This window comes from Tasmannia lanceolata, unplaced genomic scaffold (assembly GCF_043159265.1).
Source record: "Tasmannia lanceolata isolate RefF3 unplaced genomic scaffold, GAP_Taslan_0.1 ptg000037l, whole genome shotgun sequence".
NCBI classification, from domain to species: Eukaryota; Viridiplantae; Streptophyta; class Magnoliopsida; order Canellales; family Winteraceae; genus Tasmannia; species Tasmannia lanceolata.
The window spans coordinates 22,036,889-22,055,188 of NW_027518714.1; the positions used below are offsets into that span (position 1 = coordinate 22,036,889).

Below are 18,300 nucleotides of genomic sequence, written 5' to 3' on the forward strand. Positions count from 1 at the left end.
CGGTTTCGATCATCATATGGAGCGGGTCATACAGTACTTTTAATAAAGTGAGAGTGCCCTCATCAAAATACAGTAATGCTGATAACATTTTCCTTTCGGTACAGTGTATCTCAATAATAAAATGGTATTTTCGTTATTCTGTGTATCTCTAAGGGCATATTAGTACAATGAACATTCTTTTCTATAGATAAATATCCTCCCCCCACATCTTTACTTTCTCGGACATCCGAAAATGGCGGAAAGAACCCTAGCTTTTAAGCTGCTAATCATTTTAGCTCTTCATTTATCTTCTTCAATTCATCTCTCTTTCTCTGAAATCATATTCGAAGAGAGATTTGAAGGTAAACAGATCTCAACATCTTAAGCTCTCGATTTTGATCCTCTTTTTTGTCTAAGTTTTTTCCCTCTGATTTCATCCACCAGCCTTCAATTTTTTGCATTTCATGATTTTTTCCACTTTATCTCTTAATTTTCCTACGCGATTTGTATCTTTTCTAGGAAAAGTTTTCGGATTTGGAATTTTTTGCTAATCTCCGATCATGCGCATAGTTACAAAGTTCGGATTTTGTAATAAATCGGGAAAAATATCGGAAAAAAACCGAAGCGTGTTCTTTCAGGCATTGAAGGATTTTTTTGGAATATGTTTGGAAAAGAAAAACTTTTCCAAAATTTGATGCTTTTCCATTTTTGATTAGGCATGAAAAAAGTGACTTTTTGATCCACCCCAATTCAAGTTTTATTTACAGAATTACAGTAACCATTTCACTCAAAAGTGTGGAAATAAAAAAATTCCTAGGAAAATTTTCCTTTTTAAAAAAAATAAAAAATGAGGAAAATATTTTCCTTAAGAAAACTTTTTCCTGCAATCTATATAAGTGTATGAGATTTTCAGATTAGGATATGAGTTCAATTTTCAGTATAATACAGTAATGTCTTTTTTATTAGTTTTAATTTCTCACGAGATTTTCAAATTATGTATGAGAAATTGACGAGTTATTTGTAAATTTTTTTTGGAAAAATGGGTTTAATTCGGAAAATAATTTCCCAATTATTCGGAGAGTTTTTTTTTTTTTTTTGAATGGTAGGAGAAATCATTTTATGTAATTTTATCATATATTTACATGAGCCACTATTGAAATTTGCTGCATTGACTTGATTGAGCATGATTTTGATGATTGTCTTTCTTCTTTAGCTGTTTCATTGTAATAATCTGATGGCTGTGCTTCATCTTCTTTTATTAATTTCCTTGTCTAGTTAATTGGTTTTTTTTTTTTGCCTCTGAATTTAAGCATAGATTGAGTCTGATTGATCTTTTTTTTTTCTTCTGCTATGGTACACAAAAGATGGGTGGGAGCGTCGTTGGGTTAAGTCTGATTGGAAAAGGAGTGAAGGGAAAGCTGGGTCATTTAAGCATACTGCAGGAAAATGGTCTAGTGATCCAGATGATAAAGGTATACTTTTCCTTTTCTTGATAACCCTTTATTCATTTAATGCAAAGGAATGAAACAAGCTGCCCAGATTCCAGCCATTCAAAAAAAAAAAAAAAAGCTTTGCAGATTCCTTCCACAAGGTGGATGGGAATCCCAAATACTAAACTGAGGAGACGATGGTCCATTAATTCTAAAACTGAAAGAATTTCCACCTCGTGATCGATGGGAATCATCCTAAATCACAGATTGTGAATGATAAATCACATTCTTTATCTTTTACTTTGAATTTTTGTCTGATAAGAAAGATGAAAATCAACGTATCTCCCTTTCTTCCAATGAATTTTTGGAAGGAGCCTGCTTATATTCTAAATTGTTGACATGCTTCCTGGAGATCTGAATGTGTGCATTATACTTTTCCTCCAATATTCTGGTGTATGTGAAGTTACATGTAGCTGTACATTCGGATAGAGTTTCATTTGTCATGCAGCTCTTGCAATAATTTATAATTGCAAAAGTCCTTCTCAATTATGAAGGTATGAAAAGCATGTCCTTGATCTTTCTTTTGACTTGATCAGGATACATACGTGTAACAATCAATGTATTTATATCAGAAAAAGGTGTTTCCAATGGGGGCGTTGACAAATTGGCAAGAGAGGGTGTTTCAAGGGAGAGTTTAGAGCTTTTTGATTTTCTCCCTCGCTAACTTTTGATTTCTGATGTTGTATGCTTTTTCTGATTACAACTAGTTTTTGGCCGACCCCAACTAGTTTGGGACAAAGGCTTAGTTGAGTTGAGTTGTATGCTTTTTCTGTTTCTGATTAGTTGTATCTTGGGGACCCCCTCGGTCTCGTTTTCTTTAATGAAATACTTTCATCTTTCAAAAAAAAAAAAAAATCAGAATAAATTGTTGCCTTTCTGTTTCTTATTTGCTCCTTGATTTTATAATTAATTGTCATACCTTTCCACTGAATTTAGCAATCCCGATCATTTAATATGGTTCATTACATGAAAGAATACAAACACCCGTTGGTTGGATAATCCACACCATGGAAATCAGTCACTCCCAATCTTTTAGATATTTTTTACATTAAGTGTTTTTTGGCATATTTAAGAGTTGAGGAATGGTACATGTCTGGTGTGGGTCTCTAGTTGTATCTGAAACAATTCCTTTCACCAAGTTGTATTCATTGACGTGCTTCTTATTGTGGATAATTTGTGCAGGCATTCAGACGTATCCTGATGCCAGACATTTTGCCATATCTGCAAAGATACCAGAGTTCATTAACCAGGACAGAACTCTGGTGGTCCAATATTCTATAAAAGTTGAGCAGGACATTGAATGTGGTGGTGCATACATAAAGCTTCTTTCTGGTTACGTCAACCAAAAGAAATTTGGTGGTGATACTCCCTACAGGTTTGTTATGTTGTTCCTTGAGACGTGTCATGTGCTTCATTTATTCTTCCTAGTCATTGCTTCCAGCTTCTGTTAGTTTAGATTAGAAGATAATTTTATGAATATTTAAATGGAAAATATGGCAAATTGGGCAAGATTAGAGAGAAGAATTGAATGGCGCTCTCTCTCTCTCTCTCTCTCTCTCTCTCTCTCTCAGTTTTCCTTATTTATATTTATGACACTATGAAAAAATATCGTTGATAAGTTAACTAAATAAGGTGAAGTTACATATACCATAAAAGACAAAAGAACAGAAAGTCTCAACTCTCAACTCAACTCAACTAAGCCTTTGTCCCAACTCAACTCAACTAAGCCTTTGTCTCAACAAAATGTAGCAATCCTAAAACCAGCCCCTCAAGCTGGTGTGGAATGTTGGTCATTGCCAGCTCGTCAACTATTAGAACTAATAGATTCCAACCAATTGCCATAATAAGCATGTCTCCAAATGGAAATTTTGATCTTTCATGTGAAGTGGATATTTCTTTGCTCGTAATGTTTTCCTTTACATATTAATAGTCGACTGCTATATGCCATTTTGTTTTGTGAAACACCTAATTTGATTATATTTATATTGCACTTGATTCTCATAGAACATCCCCATAGCAGTTTGGTTTGGTACTACTAATCTCAAACAACAATTTTCTCAACCCACCATTTCTCCAATAGTATGCTCCATGGCTCTGTACTCCGTCGCTACTTTAAATTAGCAACCGATTTTCCTTTTTTCATTTTCACATAACTAGGTTAACTACAGCAGCGCTACAATTGCTTGAGGTCGAGTGTCTATTTGAAGGGAAGCTTTACCAATTTGCAGATGGAAAATCTTTTTTTTTTAATGATGAAAATTTTACTAAGCAAGAAAGGGAAAGGCACCTCGATGGTCGAGATGGTTAGTACGGGACAAAATAAAAGAAAATAAATACATGAACTGAAAATCCCTCAAGGAGGGAGAAAATCAAACTCTTTCAGCGCCATTTAAAAAAAATCTATTGGCAACTCGAACTCTGGCTAGCCTATCTGCCTCACTATTTGCTGTTTGATAAGAGATGGATGAGCCCCCAACGCACTCCTAGATCCAAGGTTTTAAATTTCGGTTTCAGTGTCGGTTTTGGTCACCACTGAAACCGAAATATTTCAGTTTTGGCTGAATTTCGGATGAAATCATGTAAAAAATATAATAATGATTTCATTTAAAAAAAAAATTTCAACCGAAATGTCTAAAATTTCAGAGTAAATTTCGGTGGAAATTTTGTAAAACTGGCTAAAAATGAAATTTTAACCGATTTTTTGCCAAAATTTCGGAATTTCAGTGAACTTTGCCGAAATCTTGTAAAGAAACGAATTTACGTAAATTTCGTTTCGGCCGTGGCTGAAACCGAAATATTCTGGCCATTTCATTTTGTTTCGGCTGAAATTTAAAATCATGCATGGATCTCATCAATCGAGTGTGCAATTCTCCAAAGATGGGGATGTCCCCCCTTCAACCACCTGATTACATTGAGGGAGTCACCCTCTATGATCAAGCGACCCATGAAAGAACTCTCTATAATCGTCAAACCCTAGAGAACCGTTCTTACCTCTGCCTCGTTAGAATCCGTAATCCCTATGGGTCCCAAGAAAACCCATCTCGTTGATCTGTGCTTATCTCTCAGAAGTCTACCCGCTCCAGCTGGCCGGTATTGCCCAAGATAGACCCATCAAAGTTAAGTTTCATCACATCTAGGTCGGGTGACCCCCATCCAGGCATAGCAATCTCCACCTGCTCACTACGTTTGTAAATCTCTCTCTATCCGTGCCAAAGATCGAAAATTGATACAAACCTGAAGTTTGGAAGAGTCTTAATTAAGATATGGTTAAAGCCATCACTTTCGTAAAGATAAATTACAGCATTTTTATGAAGAAATTAAAAAAATGAGCGTTCCTTTCCTTACACAAAACACAGATGGTAGCCCGAATGAACACTTTCCATAGGATCTTTCCTTTCTTAAGCAAGGGAACGAAGAACCACCAATCCAAAAGATCAATGAGCTTGGATGGGAAAACCCATGGCATGCCGAATCTACTGATTACTCCGCTTCACACCTCCCTAGCCAACCGCCAGTGCAAGAACATATGGTCGACTGATCCGCATAACTCCACCCAAAAGTCTCAATGATCAACGATCAACATGTTGCGATTATGCAGGTGATTAATTGTAAGGATTTTGTCGAGGAAGGCTGTCCATCGGAATGCACAGACCTTGGGAGGATGCCAGAATATCCCAAATTCTAACTCGAGGCAATGCTCTTTGGCTAGGAACCATTTGATGATAGAATGATTTGATGTTGAAAACCCCGAAGGAGGACCAGATCCAAACCCTTTTGTCTTCACCAGTTCTCTTGATATAGCACGCTTCCACCCTCTCCTATAACCTTTCTACCTGATCCAACTCTACGTCAAAGGAGTTCCTTCTAAAATTAAACTTCCACGATATCTTGTTCTCCACCCACTCAAGACAATCCTTGCAAAAACCTCGTTATACGAGGCCACCAAAAACAAAACAGTGAATACGTTCTTCAAGGGGGCCTCTTGACACCACTTGTCGTACCAAAATTTGATTCTGTCCCTATGTAAACTCTGAATCTAATCCCTTCGTTAAATAGAAAATCTATCATATTTAGATGACCATGAGAAGAAATAATTCCACTACAAATAGACCCCTTAGAGTCTCAAAATTTGATGACTACCTAAAATGACAGAATGCACTTTGACTTTGAGTGCATGACACCTCAATTACTGGGTGGGTCAGATGTGGTTTTGCAATGGTAAAATTTAGTAGCATGCCTATCAGCCTCCACTATAACATTGTTGGATCTTCCAAAAGTGCATCATCATCTGAGTTTATTCAATGATTTTGCTCAATGGGAGAATTATGCAAGTAATCTACAAAAAGTAGAAAACTTGCTAGATAACTGAAAAATCAGAAAATTATCCAATAAATCTCCAAAAAAATACTATAGAGAGATAAAACAACAATACATTTGATCAAAGCATGACCAAAGTAGGTAGGGTGAAGTCAAAACCCAGAAGGGAAATTTTGTAACTATTGTTAGCCACCTTAAAAGCCTAGTTCAATCATAACCATTTGTAGAGGATCAATCTCAATCCTCAAATAAACCAACCTAAATAGATTGGGTTTTCTTTTGAGATGGAGAAGCTGAATGAGGAGTTGCCTTTCATCTACCTGATTCTCAATCCTAGTCTACAAGGCGTATTTTCTTCAATAACTCTAGAGGTCTTCGGTAGGGGATCCTCTCTCCCCCAACTTTTCACAACTGTGGTGGTAATGCTCCATGAGATGATTTGTACCTTTAATAGGAGTTGCTTTTTTTAGGGGTTCAAAGTTGACTCATTTGAGATGGACCTCACATATCTCCAGTATCCAAACAATACCCTCATTTTTTGCGACTCTTTGAATTATCACATCTGTAACCTGAAATTCATCCTTGGATATTTAGAGGTGCTTTCGGGGCAACAAGTCAATCTGTCGAAGTCTATGGGGATGGGGGTTCAGGTGTGGACATCAATCATCAAGGGGTTGGTGGAGATATTTGAATGTGGGGTCATTGACATTCCTCCTACATTGGCTTTCACTTTGTGTGGTTAGACTGAAGTGTTGTGGATTCGATTTTTGAGAGGTTCAAGTGAATGTTATCGATCTTGAGTTTTCTTTAAGATTTACTTGCTACCCAATAATAAAAAATCAACTATCTTATTCACTTCTTATTTTTCCAACATATGAAACCTATCAAATGCTTCTTGAGATACAGCTCAATTCTCAATTCATTATCATCTAATACGAAATGTTGCAAATTGAGGTAAACAATCCTCATGTTTAAAATTTCCCTCCATAGGAAAAAACATTATTTTTCTCCATCCTTCACAAAATAATGCATTTTTTGTTTCCCCTATGAGTTGCATCCGAATCATACTACCATATCTTTTAGCAATACGTGACATAATCCATCGAAACTACAAAACACCGCACTTTTGGCCTTAGTTATTAATTTCGTTATGATGGTCGTTTCGTTTGGCTCCAACAATGGAATGTTCCGGCATTTTGGCTGTTCCAGTGTTCCTTTTAGAAAAAGGTACTACAATCAGTAAATTTAAAAATAGTTAAAATTTTAACAAATAAAAATATTTAGAAAAATATAAAATACCATTACATCAACCAAATTTAACAAAATGACATTTTACTACTTAAAACAACTACCGTAGGCATGGAATTGGATGTTGATGAGCCTAATTAAGATCAAATTCTATGCAAAATATTAATAACATTCGCAATTCACCATACCAAATGCTAAATATTAATATTATAAATATAAATCAATCCTGAAATGCTTCTTTGTGTTCTTTCAAATCTCTCAGCAGTCATCTCTCATCTCCTATGGGCTTTTGTAAGCCGGATTATCATACTCAACCGACATCATCACCACCAACATGTCCATCAATATCATGTGCATCCATGTCCTCATCTATTTTGTCTGCAATAGGTTGTTCCACTTGTTGCTTACTTAAATCCTCCATGCTGACAAACAGCATGATCATCCTCTTCTATCCACTCCATCAAAACATCACGGTTGTATAGGCTGATGGGATTGCTAGTAGCTGATGTCTTCCTCAGTGAATCCCTATTACAAAATAAGAGAAATCTTAATTGTTTTACTCAACTTTAAAGTGTGAGTCTTGACACAGATGAACATTATTGGAACGTTTTGCCCATTCTCAAAGAAACAAAATGAAATCAATCACTAAGCTTGGGTCCAATAGAAAATGAAACTAAACAATGAGTAGCAACAAATACTTCACCCTTCATAAATCATTGTCTGTTGTCTTCTTTCAATTGTAATTTGCTTACCATCTCCCTTGAACGATGTTTACATTGAATCTTTCATATTAATAAGATCTATAATCTATCAAAAAAAAAGAAAAAAGAAAAAGAAAAACTAATATACGTAGTTTTCCTCCTAAGGTACACCTTATTCAAATCGTCGTCATGCTTCTTTATTCGTGATCTTTCGAGGTGATAGGAGTGTCTTTTGATCCAACAAGCAGTTTCCACTTTGACTTTCAGCAAGAGAATCATCTCGTCTACAACTGTCATCTAGAGAAACTCTTATACGCATTTTGTCTTGCAACTCGACTATTACTACCATTATTCTTGAGTCTAGATTCCATTCTTGTGCTCAAATAAATCAATCAATATCACAAATTGTCCTTGATCTTGATCATCATAATCATCATAATCTCGACCTTGAACTTAATATGTTGGGGCTTCGTGATGAAAAGGGCTGATGGTTGTGCTTCCTACATTATTCAACTCACCATCAACATCATCTGTTCTCTCTATCCCCTCCATGCAAGAGTGGAAAAAAATGAGTCAAATCTATGGAAGAAGAGAAGAGAAGAGAAGAAGCGGAAGAGAGAAAGGGTGGAGAGAGGTAGATAAATCGTGTGTGTGTGTGTGTTGGGGGGGGGGGGTGTATTAATATCCTTTCATATTTACATTCATGCTACTCGTAAGCAAATTAGAGAAAAAAGACATAAATACCATGTATAACCATTATATACCCTGTATCTCAACACAAAGTACCCACAACCAGTGTGAGATTATTGTGGGTTCTCAAATGTGAGTCAATCCAACCTTCTTTGATACCTAATTTCCCGAATCAAATTTCCTATGATACCAACTTGATGCAACTATGCAAGTAAACTACTAGGGATCCACCAAAAGTAGAAAACTTGTTAGAGAATTAAGTAAATCACACAAATAATCCTATCTATCTTCAAAAACAATAATAGAATGTGATAAAATGATAACAAATTCGATCCAAACAAGATTAAGTAGGGTTACTTAAACCCAATACATTAAGGGAAATTCAGTAACTATTCGTTAATCTCCTGAAAAATATATCAAAACTTCAGATATATAGCCCCCACACACCTTAAAACCCTAGTTTAATCCTACCAATTGGTATAAGATCAATGGTAGCTCTCAATGAACCTAAATAAAGCCTATTTTTTATTTTAGATCCGCCCAAAATAAATGTAGAAAGTGTAATTCGTGTTTTTTTTTTCAAGAAAACTTAAAATCCAACTTCTAAAGTTATAGAACTTCCAAAATTAGACTCCCTACTAGATAAACGCAATGTTGACGTTTTCTTTTCATAAGACGCACCAAAACCTAGAGAAACTTTCCAAAATTAATTAAAATCACTAATGATCTCCATAAATCACAATTAGCCAGCCTGCCAATTTTGGTGGCAAACAAAGCTATGTAGGGCCCATTAATGACTTAATTTTTTGTTTGTTTTGGAAACAAAGTAAACATTGGGGACGGAGAAATATCACTCGTGCAAATCATCACTATGCCATCAGTTCTCAATGGATACAAGGGATGCTTTTTGCATGAATTCCTCATTGAAAAGTGACCCTCGGTCACCCATCTTTTATGAAAAAACTACTCCATCTATTTTTGTTGTTGTTGCAGTCTATGAGAGCTAGTATTTTTATTTTCAGATTTTGAAATTCCATTAAAATACCATCGAAATCAAGCGAAAAGCTTCATAAATGCCTGGTAATAGATAGCTCCCAATCTCTATTTTTCTTGCTTTGTTTCTTGGAGGTCAGTTCGAACTTTGAGGTCAGTTGTACTGTTTCCAACATCCCAAGGAGCTTCTTCTTTCCTCCTTTCGGCTAGATATGTAACCCTTGAGATGCATTTGAGAATAGTAGGAGAGGAATAATGAAGAAGAGAATGAGGGTTTAGGATTTCATGTTGGTGCTCTGATACCATATCATCGGATGTCTCTTCGGGGACATCAGATAAAATTGAAACGATACAGAGAAGATTAGCACGACCCTTGCGCAAGGATGACACGCACAAATCAAGAAATGATAAATTGGACAAGAGCAGAGGGAGTTCTGATTCAGCTCTCATTTTGCTCCCTTTATTTATTACAGCTATACCAAAATGCCCTTGATAATTAAGGGTACATAAGGTAAAGTTAGTGGAATAAAAAGGAAAGAAGAATGATAAATAAGGAAGTAACAAAAGTCAAATTCCCTCAATAAAATGTAACAATCCTCAACAATGAATAGTTATGGTTTAACTTACTCTATGGAATATATAGAGTTTTTTTGTGAAAATTAACCCTCCATAATATTAATGTTTAGATATGGGGTATGAATGACTTAGCATTTGATGGTGTGAATACTGAAAGTAACCAAATGAGGTGAATCTGGATCTTGGCAAAAACTGCCCAAGTGAATCAGACGTCTATGTAATTAATTAAGATGTTGCGTGTTTTGGTGATGAGCACAGACCTAAGAGGTGCCAGTCATGGCACTTCTGGAAAATATGACAGACTGACACAATCCTATGGCCATCTGGAATATTGATAGATAATCTGTCAATATCAACTCAGAAAGGCATAACATGTATAAATATTTATATAGATGAATACAAATTCATTGAAATTATATAAATAGTATATAAGTAAAAAAAAGAAGCATCTTAAACGGTTAAGTTCTTTTTCCCTCTTAACTATGTTGTCTCGTGTCCAACATGCACGCGGAAATTGAAAAGAAATATGTACTGAACTTGTTACATGGGTTTGTTTGCATTCAGCTCTGTGACATTCGTCATCTTACATTCTGCAATTTTCCTTGCAGTTTAATGTTTGGTCCGGACTTATGTGGCACGCAGACAAAGAAGCTCCATCTTATACTTTCTTACCAGGGGCAGAACTATCCTATCAAGAAGGATTTACAGTGTGAAACTGACAAGTTAACACATTTTTACACATTTATTCTTAGACCTGATGCTACTTATAGTGTTTTGGTGGACAATAGAGAGAGAGAATCTGGAAGCATGTATACAGATTGGGATATTCTTCCTCCTCGAAAAATCAAAGACTTCAATGCGAAAAAGGTTTAGCTTTGCTATAAATCCTGCAAAGGAGGGTTTTTTTTTTTTTTTTTTTTTTTGCATTTTTTGTGCTTTGTATTATACCCTGCTTTATTATGTATGCCACTTTTTCTCTCAGCCCAAAGACTGGGATGAAAAAGAGTACATTGATGATCCTAATCATGTCAAACCTGAGGTACACTCTGCACTTTCCCTCTGTAAAATTTTTAGGTCTTCATTCCAAATAATTGCTGTTTAAATAATGTGGTCTAACTCTTCTTTTTTTTTGCCTTTGAACTGCAGGGATATGATTCAATTCCAGCTGAAATTCCTGATCCCAAGGCAAAAGAGGTCTGCTAGTTGATATTGAAATCTTTTTTCGATTATTATTAGATAATCTCGGACTGATAAATGGCTCCAATGTTCATTGTCAAGTCCAAGACAAAAGCGGTCTGCTAGTTGATATTGAAATCTTTTTTCGATTATTATTAGATACTCTGGGACTGATAAATGGCTACAGTGTTCATTGTCAAGTCCCAAATAAAATGACTACAACTTTCCACGAAGTGTGATTAACTACAATACAAGTGTTGTTCACCACTCATCACTACATATCATCCAATGCATGGCCAATTTTGGACTATCTGTTATGGCAATACTGCCCAACTAATAATAGCCAATAAATTTTTAATCCTCATAAAAAAACCCTCTCTCTACCAAACCTATCCCCTTTCCACTTATCTCTTTCAATCAGTACTGTTAAAGTATAAAAGATTAAGTAACGCCTTCTCCAACAGCTTAATCTTTTGGAGTTACTGGTAGTTTCACATGGTATCAGAGCCAAAGGTCTTGGGTTCAAACCTTCTTGATAGCAAAAATCGACATGCAATGGCCAAACCCAAAAGAGGGGGCCACATGTGCCACGTGTAGGCAAAAATCCATATTCGACCCTGTAAATTGCCGATATAGGCTCAAAAGAAAGCATTTTCTCAAAAAAGAGACTAAATTCAATTTCAAAATCCAACGCCTTCTCCAACGGCTTAAGCTTTTGGAGTTACTGGTAGTTTCACAAGTACTTAATGATCAAATTGGACAGATAGATTTCTTTCCAGCATCAAGATTCTCTGTTTCTCTCCCCTTAATTGACATGCTTCTTCGCTTCTTTTGTATCTTAAAACCATAACTTTTTTCATGTTTCATCTCCTAAATATTAATCACTCTCTTTCTCCGTGGATGTTTTTGACAGTGCACTCTCCTCCCAAATGCCTGTTTTCATTTTTCATTATTTTTTTCAGTTCCCCTATTTTCTGGGTCTTTTTTGAAATTAAGAATATAATAAAGAATAAACTGAACTTTTCGTGCATGTTTGGCTGCACTGGAAATTTTAAAGTAAAATGTTTTAATTTGACTAGATTTTCCTGTGGAAGTCTTCCCCTTTAAAAAACACAGCTATAGCATGGGTTGTTTCTTTCAAGGATTTTTATGAAAAAATTTACCTGAAAAAATTTTACCTAAAAAAATGGGTTACGAGACTTCTGAAATTTTAATCTTTTAGAACTTTTTCAGTGTAGCCATACATCCTCTTGTGGTTGCTTGATGCCTATAATTAAAATTGCGCATATTCCTGTTTCCTTTTTTTTTTCCAGCCAACAAACTATGGTCATACTTGTGGCCATTTGACCACAAGGCTCAAACCTAAACATATCAGATCATAAGGCTCGCTGTTGGGAATCATATGTTGTAAAAGTGGCTTTTTTCTAATTGCAAGAAAAAAATGAATTCTTAACCTTTCCTTTTGGCAGCCTGATACCTGGGATGAAGATGAAGATGGTATGTGGAAGCGACCAAAGATACCGAATCCGGCATATAAGGGACCATGGAAGCCCAAGGTCTGATGCCGAGCTGTTTACAAATTTCAATAAATGGAAATATCTTGTTGGTTTTTGTGCCTCATTTTGATATATTTTATGACATTATAGAGGATCAAGAATCCAAACTATAAGGGGAAATGGAAGATTCCATGGGTCGATAACCCAGGTATGATGTTTCTGATTTCAGCGGCTAAATTGTAAAGGATATATAGAATGAAATGTGTGTTGACTCTTTTAGCTTCCGAGAAGGATATTGTATTGAGGTCTCGCAATTTTCTTTTGCATTTGAGTACCATACAATGAGCTTGTCCCCTCTGGGTAAGAAAGGCTAAAAAATTATCTGTTCGAAGCTAGCTTCATTCTTGCTGCCAAATTCACTAGTCATTGATTTGAAAGGTTTCAAAATTTCTTTTGGATTTAAAGAGGTTGCAAGACTGTGTTGGCTTAAAACTCCATCAAGTAATCATCTAACTTAAATTTAAAAAATTATCATGTTGCATGTAGCATGTAGCAGATTGATTTTTGTAATTTATTTTTTGAACTGTGCTACTTCTATTTGGTTGAGCTGCGTTGGTGGGTTGTCCTGGTGGGCAACCATGTTTTTTTTTAAATCTGTAAATTCTCGTAATACTTGGAGCCTGGGATATACTCACAATTGTGCATGTGCTATTTTACAAACACAATAAGGTTTTGCATTTCGGAAAGCCCATCTCAGTAGGTTCACCTGTTTTTTGCAGAGTTTGAAGATGACCCTGACCTGTATGTACTGAAACCACTGAAATATGTAGGAATTGAAGTTTGGCAGGTAAGAGACTTGACTGTATTTCTTTTCGTTTGAGACCAACAAGATCAATACAACATTTTCTAACTGTAATGAGTACCACACTTCTGTAACAATGATTAACAATTCTACCACGAATCATCAATTAGCTTTAACAACGGCAAAAAAATGGGAACTTAAAATGGCAAAGAAAACCGTAAACAGTTCAATTTTCTATGTTTTGAGGTTCCTTTTTCTTTTTTCTTTTTCAAACATTGATATAAAGGAATTTTTCCATGACTAAATGGCCACTTTTATTCCATTCAAAAAAAAATAAAAATGGCCATTTTTATTTATTGATGACATGGTTACATATATTTAACAGTGCTTGGAGCAGGCACAATCTGATACTTTAATGTAATGCAGGTGAAGGCTGGATCTGTTTTTGACAACATTCTGATTTGTGATGATCCAGAATATGCAAAACAGGTTGTGGAGGAAATATGGGGCAAAAATAGGGAGGTGGGCTTGAACTATTAATCTCTGTTGTTTCAAGTTTCAGTACAATGCTAACTTCTAAAATTTTGCCGTTCTTTTTCTTTCCTGTTTTCTTTTTTGGATTTCAGTCTGAGAAAGAGGCCTTTGAGGAATCAGAGAAAGTGAGGCGTGCTAAGGAGGAAGAGGTGAATAACTAAACGTCTAATACCTAGCCTCTCTATGGTCTGAAATATCCAATAGGCTAAGTAACACCCATTCGTTTTGATTTAGGTTTAAGCTGACAACCCAACAAGGTGGGCCTTGTCCTGGCTTTATAATCCCCAAGAAATATAGGATAGACGTAGTCTTTAGTGCTTGCTGATAAATGTTCAGATGAAAAAGGTCTTTCTGCCAATTTAAGATTTATTTGGTACATTCTATTAAATGTTTTGGCCCACAATTTGTACAGGAAGGTCAAACGGCAAGAGAGGAAGGCGAACGAAGGAGAAAATCGAGGGGACATGATCGGGGGTATCGAGATAGGGAGCGCTACAGGGAGAAATACAAAAGGGTATATCATCTGATTTTATTGCTTTTGTTCGCTCAGGACACCCCCTTTTAATATAAGGAGTTTTCAACAGTGACCATTAAAAAAGGATAAAAAAACAGTCAAGAATCAGGTCAAGCTAGCTTGCCTGTATTCAGGAAGGTGGTCTAAGCTCTGTCATGCCAGAGCTTCCTTGCAGCAGAATCAGCTGTTCAATTTATCTGAATGGCTGAGATTAATAACAAAAGTTACAAAACACAACCATTGCCAAAAAACTGTCCACTTTCTGCATGAATAACTTCGTCCAGACAGATTTAAATCACCTCCTATTCATTTTGAGTTGTTGGACCATGAGTCCACTTATGAACTGAGTCTTCAACATTTTCCGAGTTTTGAACTGAGCATTTGGAGTTCCAATTCAAGTCAAAACCAAATGATGGAATCGTTGGAATCATGAGTCAACTGGTGAACTGAGTCTTCTAAATTTTCCGAGTTTTGAACTGAGCATGTGGACATCTAATTCAAGTCAAAACCCAGTTATGACGAACATGGCTGAATTATTGAAGGAGCTCAGTTGGCTTGGTTAGGCTTGAGGTCCATTCATCCAGTTACTAAGCCATTTGCACGGCTTGATTAAGGTTTTGCTGTCCTGTTGCTTGGATTAAGGAATATTAGTTTATCAAGTGGTGAGAGAGGGCCAGGGAGGATGGTAGGTGATGAGTCTCGAGATCACACGACTAAGGGGAGGGCAAGAAGTGGCTAAAAAGCAGGGAAAAAGTAAATTCTATTTTGATTATAGTTTTTCTTTTCCTTGTTTTTTAGCCTTTACTCACCCGTTCCTCACTCTTTCCCTCGCTACTCTCTCTCCTACCCCACCTCTCTAGGCCTCTCTCATCACTTGATAAACTAAATTCCATTGAAAAATTTTCATGGCAAGCAAACATTGTCGTAGGCTCTGTTTCTTTCGACGTATAAATTTAAAAAATTTCTTTTAGGCCCATTTTATGTCGAAAGAAAGAGAGCCTCTATATGATACAGGTCTTTTGTAAGTTTTCTTAATCTACATCCTACACATTAATGATTGATTGTATGTGAATAGAAAAGCTTTTCTAACTCAATGCCTTTTTATTTGCAGCACGATCGCCGCGACTACCTGGACGATTACCACGTAAGCCTTCAAAATCTGTGTGTTATAAAATAAGCAATCACTAAGCACCTTGCACTCAAAGGGTTAGTGAGTCATATCTTATTTGCGCAACCCAAAAGCGGAAGTTAGGATCTTGGCTTGATGTTACGAGCCCGTTGATATCACAATCAATCTGGGAACGATTTTGTTGTATGTCGTAGGAGAGGCTACTAGAGTCGCTTCTTTGTTCTTCACGATTACAAATCCGAAAGCCTATGGATGATGGCTCTAGAGAGAGTAGGGAGAGAGAGAGAGAGGGAAACTTGAGGGAGAGAAGTAGAGATTGGACGTCTCATATTCTTATCTTTTTTGTAGAGATTTTTGACTACTTATATAGTAATAGTAGTCTAGGATTCTATAACTCCCTCTCAAGATAGGAGTCTAGGAATTCGACCCAAATTTACTCTAATGCCTTATCAAGATAAGTCAAAAGATAATTCAGATCTCTCCTTATACTTATTTGGATTTATCCATTTAAGCTATTTGGGCCCATCAAAACTATGTGCATCTTTGGGGGTCGGTTAACCCAATCCATATCTCAACACTATGCTCTTTTAAGATTTTCTTTTCTTTTCCATAACCAAATTCATATTCTCCTGTAGTAATAACATTTTCTGCTTTCCTTTGTGTCATTGTCTCTTGCAGGATGAGTTATGAGGAGCTCTGCTGCTATTTTCTCTTCATATTTTACTATCCATTGGAAAGGAAGAAGGAAAGGCACAACATTCCAGATTATTCTTGCTGTGCTAAATCAGCACCATTTTCCTTTTCCAGGGAAGTATAAACTACTGCTTAAAGCATTTTAAGATGATGTGCTTTTTGTATCTGTTGTCATGAACTGAGTTTGAACGCCCAAGCTATGTTAGGGGTTGCTTTGGGCCTTTGATTTGGAGTCCGGTAGATGTATTAGGTGGACAATCACTGATCAGTTTTTGGGTCCCACATTGTAACTTGTGTGTAATAGAGACCGTTGATCTTGTAGACCATCCTGAGGCTATCCATGTGGTCCTGGCCTCATGCTGTATGGAAATTTCATGCCTAAAATAAGACACTACAAAAACCAATGGTTTATCTATTCTTGTTACAACTCTAAACTAGGCTTGATGAATGTAGGGGGGCTGGGATCATTCGATCAAGGTGGGGTCAACTGAAGTAGAGACCGTTGATCTTGTATACCATCATGAGGTGGTCCATATGAGCCTAGTCTCATGTGGAACGGAAATTTCATGGAAATCTCATACCTAAAATAAGAAACTACAAAAATCAATGGTGCATTTTTTTTTGGGTGGACCTCTAAACTAGGCTTGATGAATCTAAGGGCGAGGATCATCTGATCAAGGTGGGGTCAACTGAAATAGGTCAGACTTGTGGGGGTTGTGTGGATCGAATTAATGTGAGGGAGAGCCTTGAAGGTGGCTGTTTGGAAAGATCCTAATTAACATTATTCTTTCGAATTTTTTGCAAGTGTTTGTCAAGAAATGGTGGTGGCTAAAAAAGGGTTTAAAATGTCATATTGTATAGATAAAACTTGATAAAAATATGTTTATATCGAGGAGGCGCGGTATCTGAGCTCAAGCTCAGAAATTCTATCTGCGGTAGAGTTTTATATAGGGCATCTCCTATGTTGTTTGACTCATCTAAGCCATTCACTCCATAGAAGCTGACACAGATAGGTTGTTCCTAAGAAACCATCTCCATAGGATCCTCCTAACCGTTCGATCTGTAGAGGCACAAAATTGACCATTTTGTAGATGTCCATTTTAAACCTCCACAAATCAATGCTTGCTATGATCCTATGAAGATGATTTCTTAGGTACACCCTATCTATGTTAGGTCATATATATTCAATATCTAACATAACCCAAACAACATAGGCAGACACCCTATTTAAAAGCTCTACATCAGAAATTCCATCAGAGCTTGAGCTCAGAAACCATTTACTATTATATGGATACATAATATTAAAATACTTATCAATACATGTCATTAAACACTGAAGTTTGAAAGGATAACTCATGACGAAAAAAAATAAACCCTTGATTTTTGAATTCCTATGCAGGGTTTAAAATTTCGGTTTCGGTAACCGTTTCGAACCCTACAAAAAATAAAAATTTCGGTCCGAAATTTGGTAATTTGGTTCCAAATTCCGGACCGAAATTTCGGCCAAAATTTTGTAACAGTTTAAAAAAAAAAAAAAGTCATTAAACCAAAATTAACGAAATTTGGGACTGAAATCCGAAATGGCGAAAAATTGAATTTCGGAAATTTTCAGTTTCGGTCCCCACCGGTATTCGGATTTCGGTCGAAATTTTAAACCATGTTCCTATGTAGCACTTGGTGCTTATTGGCCTATAATCAAATTAGATTATTCAATAGTGGATTCTAATTCAGATAATAAAATGGGGATTTGCTAGGCAATTTCGCAGGAAGTCATTTAGCAGCTCTCTTTTGCAATAGAGAATGGCCACCTCATCATATGAATTTGAATAAGACAAAATATGCTACTGCTAGAGATCTTGAGATATTGAAATTCTACCTAAAACCCTTGTTTCCCTTCCCTTTTTCTTCTCTGCCTCCTTATGTCCGGTAATACTATTTGTTGAAATATAAATATGATTAAAC

At 36.2% G+C, this 18,300-nt stretch overlaps 1 protein-coding gene and 1 non-coding gene across 2 annotated transcripts; both read left to right on the forward strand.

The window, feature by feature from the left end:
- Positions 1-207: 207 nt before the first annotated feature.
- LOC143860193 (calreticulin-3-like) lies at positions 208-16,753 on the forward strand. The gene is made up of 14 exons (XM_077370754.1): positions 208-341; positions 1,344-1,451; positions 2,652-2,844; positions 10,603-10,861; positions 10,977-11,033; positions 11,141-11,188; positions 12,640-12,726; positions 12,817-12,874; positions 13,446-13,513; positions 13,895-13,990; positions 14,095-14,151; positions 14,415-14,516; positions 15,628-15,660; positions 16,324-16,753. The coding sequence occupies exons 1-14, from the start codon at positions 233-235 to the stop codon at positions 16,333-16,335; spliced, it is 1,287 nt and encodes a 428-aa protein (XP_077226869.1). The 5' UTR covers positions 208-232; the 3' UTR covers positions 16,336-16,753.
- On the forward strand, positions 9,735-9,837 carry LOC143862744 (U6 spliceosomal RNA). The gene has a single exon (XR_013240461.1). It is a non-coding gene; the product is annotated as a U6 spliceosomal RNA (small nuclear RNA).
- Positions 16,754-18,300: the final 1,547 nt, after the last annotated feature.

What these genes read in the sequence shown, in the direction of transcription:
- LOC143860193 (XM_077370754.1), top strand. Translation starts at nt 233, where the DNA reads ATGGCGGAAAGAACCCTAGCTTTTAAGCTGCTAATCATTTTAGCTCTT. An exon ending in TAGTGATCCAGATGATAAAG is followed by an intron (nt 1,452 to 2,651) that starts GTATACTTTTCC and finishes TAATTTGTGCAG; the next exon opens with GCATTCAGACGTATCCTGAT. An exon ending in GGTGGTGATACTCCCTACAG is followed by an intron (nt 2,845 to 10,602) that starts GTTTGTTATGTT and finishes TTTTCCTTGCAG; the next exon opens with TTTAATGTTTGGTCCGGACT.